Source organism: Cyprinodon tularosa, unplaced genomic scaffold (assembly GCF_016077235.1).
Source record: "Cyprinodon tularosa strain WSP-4 unplaced genomic scaffold, ASM1607723v1 ctg630, whole genome shotgun sequence".
NCBI classification, from domain to species: Eukaryota; Metazoa; Chordata; class Actinopteri; order Cyprinodontiformes; family Cyprinodontidae; genus Cyprinodon; species Cyprinodon tularosa.
The window spans coordinates 62,111-79,475 of NW_024039375.1; the positions used below are offsets into that span (position 1 = coordinate 62,111).

The following is a 17,365-nucleotide window of genomic DNA, read 5'->3' on the forward strand; positions in this document are numbered from 1 at the left end:
CGGAGAAAAAGCTAGAGGATATATATATACGTATATATGTGTGTGTGTGTGTGTTTACATACATACAGGAGTCATGGAACTCTGCTTGCAGCTCCTTCATATTTCATGTACACTAATAACTTGTGTACATGATTCTTGTTGATGGTATTAAAATCATTTCTAATAGCATTTAAATAGCATTAAATTAGAGTCACTCATTCCTGTATGAACCCTGTGAGCGCTTAATTTAATATGACATATTAAAAAATTCCCACCATCATCCAGCATATGTTCAGTTTCTGCCCAAATATATATATATTTTTTTGTAGATTTTTGTAACGGGGATAAGGAAAATTCAAAACTGCTTTTTTTTTAATGAACTTGTTCACTACTTCCAAACTCAGCATCTCTTTTCATTCCTGTAATAAGAAGTTTCTTTTGAATGGATTTCATTAAAGTTTAAGTCCCTCGGTATAAAATAAATATTTTGATGGAGATGAGAAATCTGCTTCCTCGTTGGTGAATAACCAATAGTTTGGATCCAATCATTTAAATAAACGGTGTTAGTTTTTTTTTATATATATATATATATATATATATATATATATAAGAATTGTGCTATAATTTCTAGTCACCGATCTGTTGCTGCTATATTTTAATTTGACGAACCGGAATTTGTCGATGTTCTTTTTCCTGTTTGGTGCAATTGCAATTGCGGATCTTGACCTGGCCGGACCTTATGACCACAGTGTACCAATCTTCTGATGGCTACTTCCAACAGGATAATGCGCCATGTTATAAAGTGAATCATCTCAGAATCATTTCTTGAAACTTTTCCACTTAAGTAATTGTGAATTGAGCATATTGACAGACAACATTTTATTTTTTATCTTAAATGCAAATTTTAAAAAAAATAATTACTGCTCTAAATGTATTGCTCTGTCGGCTAAAGATCTGTTTTGGTCTCTATACTTTAATTAAATAAATCAATTCAAGCTAAAATGTGAGAGGCTATACTAAGCCTGATCTCTTTGTATCAGAGATTTTCTTCCTCAGAAAGATGTCACTTGGGGTAAAACCCCCCCTGCAACCCTGGTTTGCATTTGTATAGCTCACAGCATGTTCATTTACATGTTAAAGCCTCCCCTAGAATTCCATGGGGGGGAGGCATGGGGGGAACACTGCCTAAGAAATTCCACGTCAATTTCTGACAATTTACGGGAGTTTTCGACGAAGCCTGCAAATTGCCGTAAACTGCCGCTAACCTGAAGTTCCACGACAATCTACAGTGCCGTATATTGACGAAAATCCCACTTTTCATGCAGTGTTATATATTGCACAAGTTATTACTGTTGTAGTGTCACATTGTAGAGTCTAGTGGCAGCAGGAATGAATGACCTGTGGTAGCAGGTCCACACTCTGGTGCAGGTGGTGAAAGGTGTTGTCCATGATGAATTTAAGCTTGGACAGCACCCTACTCTGAGCCACTTCCTCAACTGAGTCCAGAATGCAGCCTAAGACCAAAACTGTCTTTCTCACTAGTTTGTTCAGTCTCTTTCTGTCCTGCTCTGCGCTTCCAGGTGCTCAGCATACAGTGTAGAGGAGGGCTGAGGCCACAACAGAGTCATAGAAGGTTTTAAGTGGGGCCTGCTCAATCCAAAGGATCTCACCCTCCTCAGAAGGTGGTTGCGGCTCTGGCCATTCTTATACAGGGCGTTGGTGTTATGAGTCCATTTCAGTTTCTTATTGACATGAACACCCAGGTATTTAAACTCTCCACAGTTTCTATGTCCTGCCCCTGGTGCACGGGGGGGGGGGGGGGGGGGGGGGGGGGGGGGGGCTTCTCCTGAAGTCAATCACCATCCCCTTGGTCTTACTGGTGTTAACACAGGTGGTTCTTCCCAAACCAGTCCACAAAGTTTGTGATGACCGATCAATACTCCAGCTTGTTCCCCTCAGAGACACAGCCTACAATGGCCAAGTCATTGGAGAACTTCTGGTGAGGGTAGCTGTCCGTGTTGTTGGTGAAGTCCGAAGTGTAAAGGGTGAAGAGGAGCGGAGACAGAGCGGTGCCCTGGGGACCTCGGTACTGCAGACTGCCACTTCTGACTGACAGCCGTGCAGCTGCACGTAATGAGGGCGTTCAGTGAGGTAGTTAATGGTCCAGGCAGGACGAAGTCTGTCCACTCCAGTATCTTCCAGATCCCCCTCAGCAGCTCTAGTCATATGGTGTTAAAAGCGCTGGAAAAGTCAAAGAACACGATTCTCACTGTGCTTCTGGTAGTCTCCAGGTGGGTGAGTGCCTGTTGCATCCTCCACTTTGATGTCAGGTCAGAAAGCAAACTGCAGCGGGTCCTGGGTGGGGCACACCATGGTGCACAGGTGAGCTAGGATGAGGCGCTCAAAGGTCTTCATCAGGTGGGAGGTCAGGGTGACTGGTCAAAAATGGGACAGTTCCTTGACGTGCAGCGTTTTGGGAACTGGTACCACACAGAAGGTCTTCCAGAGAGTGGGGACCAACTCGGGGGTGGGAAGCACAACAGAGAGTGGGAGTGGGTCAGGAGTTGGTGAGAGTGGCAGTGAGGGGGAGGGTAGGTCACTGGTGGCCTTGGGATTGTAGACATGTTAAGAGTTGTGGACATGGAGGGGGCTTGCGTGACAGGGGTCAAACCAGGTGAAAAATCTGTTTAACTCGTCTGCAAACTTAGTCTCACTGTTTGCAGCCCTGCTGATGGTTCTGTGCCCAAAGCCAAAGATGTTCTTGAGACCCCTCCATACATCTCTTACATTGTTCTGTGCCAATTTTTCCTCTTCTTCCATTAGTCCTCCTTTACCACCCTGATCTCGCTGAACTATATGCTGCTATTCACTGTCCCCTGAGTTGAAAACTTGTGCCCCTCCCCCCACTAGTGTCCTAGTGGGGGGAGGGGCACGGAGGTGTAGGCACCTTTAACGTTTGCATAAAAAAGGTCTAAGGTATTATTGTCCCTTGTTTTACATGTGACTTTATTATTCAGGTAAAACAATTGTTTGGATTGGACACAGAGACAGAAAGAGAGTTGAGAGAGGGATTTTTGTCATGGCTGACTATATTTTTCTTTATGGTGGAAGAGTGCACGGGCCATGACTTCAGCTGGGGAGGGTCACCAGGGTCGTCAAAAAACTCACTAGGGGCAAGACATAGGGGTGGATGTGATCAGCCCTGAGAACCTTTACGTCTTTGGGCTATCATGGTTGGGAATAGTGCCACTGGACTGGCATCCTGGGGTGGTGGATCCCCTGCATAATATAACATATCAGTTACTGCAACATTTAATTTCCCTTTGGGATTAATAAAGTATTTTTTAATTGAATTGTTCCAACTATAGGGGTATCAGACTTCTAGGAATTCCCATGGTGATAAATGCCAGTCCCAGAGGATATGATGTTAAATAGAAAAATGTTATCAATAAGAAAAGATTATAAAAATAATGGCTTGTCAAACACGCTACAAGAAAAATACATTTACAAAGCAGTAATAATCTAGTTATAAAACTCTAAGTGTAAATTCTTTTTGAGTTGCTCTATAATTGCTTTGGCTGCTTAACGTATAAATGAACCCATGCTATGCTGCCAAATGGTTGGAATTTTGCAAGCATAATTTCAATTATAATGTGAGCAGAACTCCTCCCCACAGTATATTTCAGAGCTTCATCTGGAGTTTTAGCAGACTACAGGTTTTCTCAGTCTGCCCAGGTGTGGGGAGAGCTTGTTGTGGATCTTTGTAATTCTGGACAAAGCTTCAGTTATAGCCTTCACGCCGTGTTCAGGGAAATCTCTTCTACATCAACAGAATACTAACAACACTCCTCCTTGACATTTAATTGCTTTTACCCATCTTGTTAAACAAGAGCTGTGATTGAGCTCAGTGGAAGTTGTTTTTTTATGTGAATTGCCAAATGCGCTCTTTAAAGCACTTTAAGTCCTCCCTTGAAGCCTGAGGTAGAACATGACAAAGGGGAATATGCTATCACTGTATTTCTTTTACAAAGTATTACTAATTGTGTGCTAACAAGGAAGTAGTTTGAATGTGGACTCATCAAGCAAGCTTTCAAGTTAGGGAATTTGATGTAATTCAATGTTAGAGTAATTAGTACGGAAGACTGATGAAATCTGTCTAAAAATGGAGAATGTTGTTCCTTTTAGAACAAACTTCTTCCACTATCCATTCATAACTTAGTCCCAGTGAATCTTGTTCAGACATATTAATCCTTTTATATTTTGGTTTGGGGTGTCAGTATAAAGGGAGCTGATAACAAATATATGCCAAGGCTCCAAGTTTTTCCACTTCAAAAATTTTATCAAAATTCAATAAAGTTTAAGTGTGCAAGTTAAAGGTTGTTTTAAAGGTACTTTTTTATGGTTTTCTTTGACAAATAACACACAGAGCAGTTGAATTTGGAGCTTTTTTGAATGCTCGAAACAATGTTATAGCTATCAAAAGAAAGTCATATAACCCTAATTTTACTGCAGTTAAACATAATACAGCTTACTCTTCATATTTTTAAAACACATCACAGTGTCATGGAGGATAAAGAGAAAGCTTGGTGTATTACAAAATAAAACAAATATTTTTTTTTTTTATCATGCTGAAATTAAACCTGACACAATATGCATTTTCCCAAAAAATTTAACTAAGTCATCAAAACATCTGTGCTAGTTTTTAACAACATTGGTGCACATGTCTTTAGGCCTCCAGCTACAATGTGACTCATCCCACAGAGATGCTCTGTCTTTTAAGCCCTACTTGCTCATCACCTCCATAAATTATTAATTCAGAGCAGCATGAAAAACCCATGTCAATTAGCCAGGTTTATTTTTTTTCACGAATGAAAAGCAGCGGGTCTCTCTCCCTTCATGCCAACCAGAGGAGTTATGTGGTGAAACAGTGCATTATTTAGCATTTCTGGTCATAACTGCTCAGACTACATGTCCTCATTCCTCTTTAAAAAAGGAACAAAGGGACAGTGATAGTTATTCTCTTTGATTTCAGCAGGTTTTGGAGGGGTTTTTTGTTTTAATTTTTTTATGAGAAAACACTCAAGGTTTGCCTGTGGTGTTATTGTTGCTGAGACTGACTTTAGTTTTCAACAACTGTTTTTGACCAATATGTTTAACATATCTTTCTGAAAGCAATTACTGAATATCACGATTCTGTTTATCTGAGGGTAAAGTACTATTTTCTTGAAAAAGAACAAAAATAATTTTAGAATTAGTTTTTCTGCACCCTATCCTTACTTAAATAACAATATGACAATACTGCTGCTCTTAGTTAGGTAATTAAGCTTAATTGTGAATTAAATCTGAAGGACTATTCAGCTTCACCTGAACCCCATATGTAGTCCCTCATTCAGCTCCAGCAAATCAATCGGGGGCTGCACCTTTTCCAAAGCCAATCATCTTGTAGGATCCCCTTCATTTAGCTCCTGGCCCAGATTCTCTCTCCTTCATGCACAAACTTTCACCCACCTCCACCCCGTCTCCTCCCTCATTCTCAGTCCCACTTACCCTCTGGCTTATTCCACCACGTGTCCAGGCCCTGAGTGAAGACTATTCTAATCTTTTTCTAGGTTACTCATCCAAACTTACGTTGATTTACAGCATCAAAGTCTTCTGCCAGGCCCGAGCGCCAAATAACATTTCGTTAATGTTTTCATCTGCTTCTGTCTCCTTTAACCCCAGTTGGCCTCAGCAGATGGCCGCTCAAACTGAGCCTGGTTCTGCTAGAGGTTTCTTCTTGTTAAAAGGGAGTTTTGCTCTTCATTGTCACTACATGGATGCTTAGTGTTAGGGATTTCAGAGTCTCCTCACAGTCAGCTGGTTTTCCTTATATAGAAATATCTTGAATATTGTATTATTTGTATAAATAAATTGAATATTTTATAATTACAACTTTTCTCTTTATAGCTATAATTGCCTGAGTAGAATATGGTAAAACTGAAGAAATGTTTGCCCATATAACATTTGGTCATTCTTAGGGTAAATTCAACTTAAAATTCGGCTGTTTAACCTTATATTGAGCAAAAACAGCTCTGTTTTAAATGAATATTTTTCCCTGTATAGCCAATTTACAACCTGTAAATGTAGGAATGTATTGGAATCAAAACTGCTCAAACTTATAAGTACAGTATTTTTTTTCTGTCCATATACCCTACCTGCTGTACATATTGGTTTATACATTTTGTGCAAAAGAAAAGGAAAAGTTGACTTTTTTCTTGTTGAATTTCATATTTATTGTTAAAATGCAGTATTTTTTCTCATAAGTTTTCCATCAGTCAGATTATATAATTAAAAAAACATTGATTTAGTAACCGAGTGGCCTTTTTTTTTTTAAATCAAATATGTTAGCATTCTTACCTTTGGAATTTCTGGGTCAGGTCCTTTATAATAAACATATGTAATTTATTTTTTATTTTTATTCATTTTTTTTTACCAATTTCTGGGTCTATAGCCCTGCACAATAGTGGTGCTAGAATAGTGTCTGATATACTGTCAAAGCCACTGAATAATAAATTGTCTGCTCTACTCTAAACCTGTAACCTACTTAAGGACACACACACATATATATATATATATATATATATATATAAAAAAAAAACTGTTTTCTCACCCCTCGTGGGGTGGTATGTGTCATCCTCAAGCTCGGGTCCTCTACCAGAGGCCTGGGAGTTTGAGGGTTCTGCGCAGTATCTTAGCTGTTCCTAGGACTGCGCTCTTCTGGACAGAGACCTCTGATGTTTTACCTGGAATCTGCTGTAGCCACTCTCCCAGTTTGGGGGTCACAGCCCCCAGTGCTCCAATTACCACTGGCACCACTGCTGCTCTTACTTTCCACATCTTTTCTAGCTCCTCCTTCAGTCCTTGGTATTTCTCAAGCTTCTCGTGTTCTTTCTTCTTGATGTTGCTGTCGCTTGGGATTGCCACATCTATCACTACTGCCTTCTTCTGCTGTTTGTCGATCAACACGATGTCTGGTTGGTTAGCCATCACCTGTTTGTCAGTCTGGATCTTGAAGTCCCATAGGATCTTAGCTCGGTCATTCTCAACTACCTTAGGAGGTGTCTTCCATTTTGACCTTGGGACTTCCAGCCCATACTCATGGCAGATGTTCCTGTACACTATGACAGCTACCTGGTTGTGGCGTTCCATGTATGCACTCCCTGCCTGCATTTTACACCCCGCTGTTATGTGCTGTATTGTTTCAGGGGTATATATATATATATATATATATATATATATATATATATATATATATATATATATATATATATATATATATATATATATATATATATATATATATATATATATGTGTGTGTGTGTGTGTGTGTGTGTATATATATGACCTGTAGTTGAACTTGCATGTATAACCCTAACCCTAACCCTAACCCATGTGAAGTAATACCTAAAAAATACCTAAACCCAAACATATAAAAAAAAAATAATAATTCTAAAAATTTTAATTTGCTTACCCATTACTAGTTTTTACAATCAATCACTGCATTTTGTTGTCTATTCAGAAAAAAAGGAAAACAATATAATGCATAATAAAATTAATATCTTTGATTATTTTTTACTTCCTGAATGAAGCTGCAGAGAAAATTGAATCTGGGAAACTCTTACCTGCAACACATCCTTATCGTGAGCCTTTTTTCCAGCCTATCAGTGCAGCTCCCCATCTTCATTAAAGCCAATCACTATCTGGGACATTGTTGCTTCTCACTGAACAACAAACCTTCAACACTCCTTCTCCAGGGGGATAGATAAATCTAACCTAGACCTACAGTACCTGTCCTACACACAACTGCATTCAACCTGGTCTGCTGGTGTCTGAGGATAAATCACTGTTAAAACTTTTTAATTGCTGTTTTTCTAAGTGTGAGTCTCTTCAGGTTGAATTATGTTCATGCCTATATACAATTCACACAACTGGCTTTTTATTTAGTTTTTGTTTCAACCAAGTAGCACACACATAAACCATCCTAATGTTATGGCAAGAACAGACACGTCTTCTCACCAAGCAAAGTCGAATGAAGTAAAAATCTCCCAGTCAAGCAAAGTTCAATGCACCGGAAAATCAACAAAAAGCTCCTCAAATACCTTTCGATATGCTATCATTATGCCTTTCATAGGTTAATTCTTGTTTTCTTATTTATAAAGACTTGCAGGATTGCTACTGGTTGCATGATGGTGATGGCACAGTGGGGAGTGCTTTCCTTTTTATTCACCATTAAAACTTAGTTTTATTCACCGGGGCTTTCCAATATTTAGCACATATAATAAAACCTTTCTGTGTTTCCCAATAACAGAATAAAATTAGATTTAATCAAACTACACTTTAATAAAAGGTGGAATCAGAGACACAGTGCTCAAGACATAAGCTTCCATCAGTGTGGTGTTGTTAGCAAGGAGCACTGTGTGCAGCCCTGTTGCTTAGTAACTATGCCTGCAGTAAATCATGACTCTGATGATGGCCCTGGGCTACTCAGGTAAAATTAGTTCAACGAAACAGGAATTGGAAAAATGATATTTGTGCTTATGCGGGGCTTGATTGTTTTGTCTGTTTGAGAAGAAGCATGTGGTGCAGTATTTCTTAGAAGCTTTGAGAAACAAAAATCTTTTATGTAAGTATAAAATAAAACAACAACAAAAATGTAGCCATCTGCACAGTGTTTTCTCCTGCAATTATAGAAAACCATTTTTCAATTGCAAGGTTTCTACTGATCTGGATTTCAGACCTACAGTATAGGAAGTTGTTAATCAGATCATAAAGACCTTTGCAGTATCATGTGTAAATGTAAAAATATTTTCTCTATCGGTTTGCCTTAATGATTCATAAAACATTTTGTGATGTTTTTATAACACAAACAGTATAAAACAAGAGTTATTGTTGTCTGTGCAAGATGGAGAGATGAATATGAATGTGTTTTAGAAAAAAAAATACCATCACAACATTTGCCATGCAGCTTCCTGTAGCATTTTAGCCTAATATATTTTCCATCCATACAGGAATGCAGTAATGTAACTTCAGCTAAAATAGACAAGCTGATTAATAAATCATGCATTGGCTAGTCACCCTCATATGCCACCATCCTCTTTGTCAAGGAGATTCTCACAAATTTAAAACCAAAATAATATATATTTTTTAAAACCTCAGCTGTTTAGAGACCTTCAGTGACACTAAGACTAGCAACAGAAATATAATATATATAATATTACAGAATATAACTTATGCCATTTTTATGACAAGAACATCCAGTTTTAGGGTCAGATAATGGAAATATTGTTGGGCTTACTTTAGGCTCGGGAAGTTCTGTTGCTGTAAGGGATCACATTTTGAATTGAGGGCTGTGTGAAACTGAATGTGTAATGTGTTTAGATTTTGAACAAGGCTACACAAAACACTGAAGACAAGGAAGACATACTGTATTGAGGCTACAATGAAACTTTCCTAAATGTGTTTCTCAGACATCTGCATTATGATAACCTCAAAATGAGCTTAAATCTTCTAATTATAAGAAAATAGTTGTGATGTACTCATAGAGATATAAATACAGGTAAATGTAATGTGCATACATCAGAATATATTTAAAGGCTGACTGATTCAGTTACTGAATTCAAAGTTGAGCCCATCCAATGTCTGTGAGTGAAAAAAGGCTGTTGGAAATGTATGCTAATGCTTTACTAAACTGTGCAGTTTAAATTTCCAATCTGTGTGCATGATCTCCTATCTGTGCACTCAGATTACTTTCTATTTTATTAAATTACAGTTTAAAGGATGCTAGAGGAAATATTACTCAAAGTGGTGAAGATGGTTTCACTGAGGGCATGCGCTGTCTGGAACTGATGTCCATTTTTAAACTTTCCTTATCATTCAACCCAAACGGGTTTTAGATTGGAGTTAGATCAGGAGAAAAAAAGAAAACATGTAAAAAATGCATATTTTGCTGGAAGAAGTCCTTTGTCAGGCATTGTGAACTGCAGTACTGGGCTGCAGAAAATCCCAGTCATTACCACACAGACAATGATCTTCAGTCATTAGGGATGCCACTGTTGATCAGCCTTTTATTATTAACAAATATTTTGACAAACAGACACAAAAGGGAGATTTTCTGTCACATTCCTATTACAGTACCTGTAAACTCATAATGAAAATAGAAAAGTGGTTATTATTTTTATTTGTAGTAAAGTAGTACCTGTTGAATTCACAATCTGTTGGATAAAGTATAATTTTTCAAAACCAAATAGCGGATGGATATATAAGAAATAAGATATTAATGGAATAACAAAATAGTAGCGACTTCTTTGTATAAATCGTGATTCATCTTTAATTCAACTTCATTCATACAGGTGAACTTCAGAAAGTCATTAGATCTAATATGCAAAGGACATCTATTTTATAAGTGTTTAAATACAGAGATTTAAGCCTGTGACAGACATTTGTTGATAAAGGAAAGTGTATACCTCAGAGTGAAAAAATAAAAAATAGGTAAGGTTATCAGAAGGTTATAGTCTTAAGTTAAATGTGTTTTGTGTTTGGTTACAACACACACAAAAAAACTTAAAGAAAGGGTATAACAAATATTATGTATACAGTCCACCCCTAAATATTAATGTCAGTTTGTCCTCAAAATCAAATGACTGTGTTAGTGTGAAACAATAATACACAATCAAATATAAAGCTAACATTTGAACAATTATATTAAAAGCTCAGATAGGATATTAAAATAATATGTAAAGTAGAATTACATTTAAGTCTTAAACCAAAATGCTTAATAAAATACTTTAGCCAAAACACAAGAGGAAAAATATGCACCTTTAAGACTTGAGTGGTTAATATTTTGTTCTTGAATGACGTCCAGATTCATACATCCTAGAGAGGCATCTATGAATGAATCATGTGCTTGATTGAATATTTGTTTATACCTCTATGAACTGAATTAATTTGCCTTACTAGCTTGTGGAGTGCCATGTTTAACAACAAAAAAAAAATAAAAAATAGCACAGTATATTACTCAACCTTGATATTTGACTTCCTTTAAAAAAAGAAAGGAGTTTTTGATAAAAAAAAATTAGATAAACACTTTATCCACCAATATTTCTTTCATAGTAACAAGTGTAGAATTAAAAAGCAATGATGGCCTTTTCTTAAAAATGTCTGTAGGCCTAAAGTCTGTTTGAGCGTGTTTCTAAATTTTAACTTTCAGGCATTCTGAAAGCATTAGTGAAAATTTGACTTAAAAAACTAACTAAACTAAAAAAAACTTTTTCACTTTTACTTGAGTAAAGAGGTTAAGTTGATTGACTGTTTTTCAACTGCAGTATCTATACTTCTACTGAAGAAACAAATGTGTGTACTTTTGACACCACTGTCTATATATTTTAAAGTATTTATAAGATGAGAAGGCAAATCTATCCTTTGTGACTGGCTTGTTTTCGTTGGCCTTTCTTCTGTCGGTAATGAAACAGGCTTGTTGTGTCAAGATCACCTGCATAACCAATGGCTTCAGCGAACAACTTCACCACCTATAAAACAAAAAAAGTGTAATTCCTTGAATACCATGAGACAAAACCAACCAAATTTTTAAAATTTCCATTCTGTGGTTAAATCCATTAAACTGACCTGAAAATTTGTAATGAGGGGAACACCATGGTCAACTGCCATTCTTCGTATCAGGAAGTTATCGTGCAGATGGCGTGTGTTGTTATTGGGCAAATTGACAACCAGGTCAATATGGCCCTCACTTATCAATCTGTAGATGCATGCAAAAAAACTTTTAGAAATAGCTAAATGTATTTAAAAAAACACAAAAAGCAAAACACTAATTTAAACTTTAGCAAAAAGTATGCTTATGAGATTAATGTAATTTAATCGATTTGTTATTCGTGGACATGTGTAGGATGCGAGTACATCGGTGTTCTGACAGGATGCAGTTTTTTGATTAGATGCATGCATCAGTTTTCAAAGCTTTGCACTGGAAAGATACGTCATTCTAATGTACGAGACATAGAAGACCTTTTCTAAAACTACATACTACATTTGTAAGTACTTTTAATATTAAAATTCAGTTTTGGAAAAAAAAATCAGAGGGAAAGGACTTTGATGTCAGTTAAATGATATAAAAAATACATAAACTAGTCTGATTTTGTTGAAATTTAACTATAACTATATCCAAATATATTGCATTATATAACATCAAACTCAAATTGGGCTGTGCTGGATTAGTCAACAGTGTTAAACTTTGGTTGACATTTGAATAATATATAAATTTAGTGATATATCTTTACTGTATAAGACTGATATACTTTCTCTTTATGTGAAATAATGCAAACGTTTTATACAATATTATTTCCAGGGACTACAAGAACACTGGGAAAAGAAAGCTGACTGAAGATTACTTGTTCTCAGAGATTCTACTGTACACGGGTCCAAGGTCAACCAATAAACAATAGAGAGGAAATATCAGAATTTGGCAAGTCAAGGTGACCCAATGCTTGATCTCATTGGATTAACTACTAAGAAAAGAAAGAGAAACAAAACAAAGCAAACAATACAACTAAAAGGCATGAAAAAGCTTGTTAATATTCTTTCCCCTAATACCAAGCATGGAAAAGTTTTGCTTTAAGAGACATATTTTTGTTTTTATATAATGAGCAAGTCAGTCTTTTAAAATACTACTTTTAAATATATTTGTAGCTCTAATACAGTGAAAAACTGCAAAACAGAAATGGCAATTTCTTTAAAACTAAAGTAACGCAGAAAGAATATAATTAGATTTTTATAGCTGAAATACTATTTACATATACTGATTTAGACATGGGCAGGACATTGCTGCAGTTTGTAGCACTGTTGCTGTGCAGCAAGAGGGTTCTTGGTTTGATTCCCAGCCAAAGGTCTTTCTGCATGGAGTTTGCATATTCTCCCCGTGCATGCGTGGGTTCACTCCTGGTACTCTGGCTTCCTCCTACAGTCCAAAAACATACCTGTAGGTTATTTGGCATCAAATTTGCTCAAAATTCTAGAATTGCGCTGCTTAAGGTTGCTGCATGTTGGAGTTGCTCTGATAGCTTGACTCTGATATTCTTTTTTAAGTGAAGTTGAATTCTTCCATTTGTGGATCAGAGTTCCTTTTTCTGATTTTTTTTTGCCTCTGTTGATGAATGCTGTGACACTGGATGAATTTTCACTGATAGTTTTGTCCTCTTGTTATGATAGTTAACCACAGCAATCATAGCAAGTTGATTTTTTTACACCCAGGAGAAGCTCTTTAAGATCTATAAAGTTGAAATAATATTTCAACCACTTTCTCAAGGACATACTAATTTGAAAAGGAGGCACCCAGGGATGCCGAGCAGGAGCAAGGAGAAGAGTGAGGAAGAAGAAATTTAAACCATCTCTTCCATCAATCATAATGGGCAATTTGAGATCTTTAGGAAACGAGTTAGAAGAATTCCAAACCCTAGCAAGGACCCAGCCAGAATATTGGCAATGCAACATTATCACATTTTGGACTCAAGCATCTCTCTGTCACACTTTTTCACCATACAAGCAGACAGAAATTTAAAGAAGACTGGGAACTTCAAAGGAGGTGGGCTGCCAGTGTTTAACAACACATGGTGTCATCCAGGACAATGGTTTTTGGTCATATTATTTGCCTAGAGATTTCAGCAGTGTTTTTTTTAGGAACTGTTTATATTCCACCTTCTGACGTTGCTGACACTGAATGAGATATGATCAGTTCCATTGTTGCTAAGCTTGAGACACAACAGCCAAATGCATTGGTGAAAATAACTGGTTATTTTAATTGCGTCTCACTCACACTGCCAACACTCCAGCAGTTTGTCAGCTGCTGCACCAGAGAAAAAAAAAACATTGGACTTGTTTTATGCAAATGTCAAGGAATCCTACATCATCTATCAAATAAGATCTACTCTTGGGAAATCAGATCATCTGCATTATAAAGAACTGTAAGACGATAATCAAAGGAAGCTGAAGAAGCCCTGCAAGGTTCTTTTGAGGCTACAGACTGGGATGCACTGTGGTGAGGAAATTCAATGGAATGACTGAGTGTGTGACTGACTACATAAACTTCTGTGTAGCTAACACTATCCCTACCAGAACAATGAAATGCTTCCCAAATAATAAAACATGGATCACACGGGCTCTGAAGCTTTGCTCTACAAGAAAAGGCAAATCTTTAAGAAGGGAGACAGGGAATTAATAAAAAGTATACAGAAATAACTTAAGATCAAGATAAGAGAAAGCAAGGAGGCATATAGGAAAGGGCTGGAAAACAAGCTAAAGTAGAAAAACATCAGACATGTGTGGTCAGGGATGAAGAAGATCACAGACTTCAAGCAGGATGATCCGACAGATGGAATTCTGGACAGAGCCAATGAACTGAATACATTCTTCAACAGATTCAGTTCAGGAACAAGCTCAGCATCTTTTTCTCCTGCCCACAGTCACAAGGACATCCTGCCCTCCTCTGCCATTGACTCTCTTGCTTCTATTAGTTTGTTATCTACCTAATCAGAAGATGGTGTTCCCCTCTGCAGAGCAGTTCTGTGTGATTCTACAGCACCTCTTTAACATTAGTCTGACTCTGGAGACATTTCCAGTGATGTGGAGGACCTCCTGCCTTGTTCCACAGCCAAGGAAGACTCTGCCAACAGTCCCCAGTGACTATAGACCAGTTATCCTGACATCCTGTATCCTGAAGGTCCTGGAGACACTTCTGTTGGGCCACCTCAGGAAGCAAACAAGCAACTATCAAGACCCCCTGAAGTTTGCTTATCGCTGTGGAGTTGGAATTGATGATGCTATCATACACCTACTTCAACAAACTCACTGTCATTTGGACAAGTCATGCAGTACTGCGAGGATCAAGTTCTTAATTTCTCCAGTTTATTTAATACAATTCATCCTGACTCAGAAGCCTCCTTCTGAGTCAATAAACGCCTGGATCAAAGACTACCTGACAAAATAGGAACGTACTCTCTGCATTTCTTTTTACTCTGTAAATGTCTGACTTCCAGTACCAGATAGAGTCCTGTCATCTGCAGAAATACTCAGATGACTCTGTAATCATTGGATACATCAAAGATGGACAAGAAGTGGAGTACAGCACTGTTGCACCACTTTGTGGCAGGGTGTGGAAACAATCATTTGATCCTAAATGTCCACAAAAAAAGGGAGATGATTGAAGCTTTCAGAGCAAACAGGAACAAGTTTAAACCTATACATTATGGGAGAAGAATTGTAGATGGTTGAGGAGTTCACTTGGACAATAAGCTTGACTGCAGACACAACTGGGAAGCCATCTACAAGAAGGGACAGAGCAGATTGTACTTCCTAAGGAAGCTTAGGTCCTTCAGTGTTTGCAGCAAGATGCTATATATCTTCTTTAAGTCTGTTGTGGAAAGTGTGATCTCTTCTTCCATGCTATGCTGGGGTAACAGCATTAGAGCTATTGACTTAAAAAAACTCAACAAGCTAATGAAGAAGGCCAGTTCTATTATACGAACTGCTATAGATCCTCTGGAGATTATTTCACAAAGAAGGATTCTTCATAAAGTTAAATTATGGATAACAGCGAGCATCCACCTTAGAAGATTTGTGAAAAACAGCTGAGTATATTCAGTAAGAGGCTTCTCCAGATCTGGTGAAAGACAGGCTGCTACAGAACATCTTTCCAGCCTACAGCTATCAACACCTGTTTAAAAAAATAATGTATGAGTAACTGCAACATTTAATTTCCCTTTGAGATTAATAAAGTATTTTTGAATTGAATTGAATTTTGTGTGCATGGTTGCTTGTCTTTGTGTGTTGCCCTGTGAAAGACTTAATGACCTGTCCAGGGTGTACCCCCCCATTTGCCCATACACTGCTGGAGATAGGCAACAGCCCCACCATGGTCCTGACTAAATAAGCGAGAGAACACAGATGGATGGATTAAGACAGTTGCATTCCTATTATGAATTTGGCTTGACATAAATCATATGGATCTGTAATTAATATTTCTATTGTTTTGTCTGTTAGAGTGATTAAATGTTATGGCTTTAGATCCCTATGCCATATTGTTTGCTAATTACAGGTTCTGAATCATTGTTTATGCAATGTTGCAACATTTACTTGTTACCCTGATCAAAATGTGTAAAAGCCTAACAAAGAAGAAGTATTTTTTTTAAGGATTAGAATATTGGACTGGACTTGAAAACGTAAATCTTTATTTATCAGCATAATTAGCTAATAGAAAAGAGAACCAGTTAGATCTTAAAAGATCTAATCTTAAAAGATAAACACATTTACTCTCTCTCTCTTTTTGCTCAAACCTGCAAAGATGTTATAGCAAAAACCTACTTCAAGTGTTGCAAAACAGCATTACTACAAGGTATGGGATTCAAAGTATTGACAATAGGGATATATACCTTGAATAAAAAAAACAAAAAAAAACAACTATTTTTTGTTGTTGTTTTTTTTCTTCTTTGTAATAAAATAATATGACTACTTAAATATAAGTTGTGTGTAAAAAAACAGGTTCCGTGTTTTTATTTTGTTGTGAGATTATATAGTTTTGGAATATAACATTATTTTTAAGCCTTTTTTAACATATCTAGCAGATCCTTTGCACAACTTATTAAAGGTACTAATTTTACAATATATAGACTATTTATTTGGGTTTAGGTTTCTAAAAGGGGTATTAGTTTTTTGCATGAATAAAAATTTAAAATGAATAACAAAAACCTGCCAACCTTTTTATACTTGGCAATGTTGTGTTTTCTTCTTTTTCAGAGGGCCAAGCCACTGGAATGGCATTTACGTCATTGGCACACAACCAGGCTGAGGTAGCTTCAGTAGCATAGAGCTGGATGGAAAAATAAACACATTTACTTTATTTAAAACTCTAAATTAACTAGTTTTCAATCAGTTACATAGATTTGACTTTCATGAGATGTCTCATCCAATGTCTTACTTTCAGCCCTCACCTTGAAGCCTTCTTCTTTCAGCTGATGTGCTGTAGCAAGGAAATTTGGTCGGAAAGATTGCTGGAAGGGGACAATATTAAAAAGAAAAAAAATTTTATATATGGAAGAATAGTACAAAATCAAATAAGCTCCGAGATGATGAGTATCAGAAGTTTGTTGCCCTTAACTGAAGTTCTCTTTAACTTTAAATAAATCTTTAACATTTAGCCAATTACACATTCACACTGTATAAATAATATATGTTGAGATGTAGTAAGTAATTTTCTAGTAAAAACCTTGGTCTTTTTTTTTTTCACACAAATTCTTGGTGTAGCAGAACATGTGGCTAGCTATTTATTTGAACTGGATTGTTTAGTTC

At 36.9% G+C, this 17,365-nt stretch overlaps 1 protein-coding gene across 1 annotated transcript in view; it reads right to left on the minus strand.

Moving 5' to 3' along the window:
- Positions 1 to 10,077: 10,077 nt before the first annotated feature.
- Positions 10,078 to 17,365, minus strand: part of cps1 (carbamoyl-phosphate synthase 1, mitochondrial) — an 86,273-nt gene continuing 78,985 nt past the window's right edge. The window contains exons 35-38 of the mRNA XM_038308172.1: positions 17,008 to 17,067; positions 16,774 to 16,886; positions 11,642 to 11,771; positions 10,078 to 11,544 (exon numbers count right to left, since the gene is read on the minus strand). Of these exons, the coding sequence (XP_038164100.1) occupies positions 11,431 to 11,544; positions 11,642 to 11,771; positions 16,774 to 16,886; positions 17,008 to 17,067 (417 nt within the window). The 3' untranslated portion in view covers positions 10,078 to 11,430. The remainder of the gene's footprint in view (positions 11,545 to 11,641; positions 11,772 to 16,773; positions 16,887 to 17,007; positions 17,068 to 17,365) is intronic.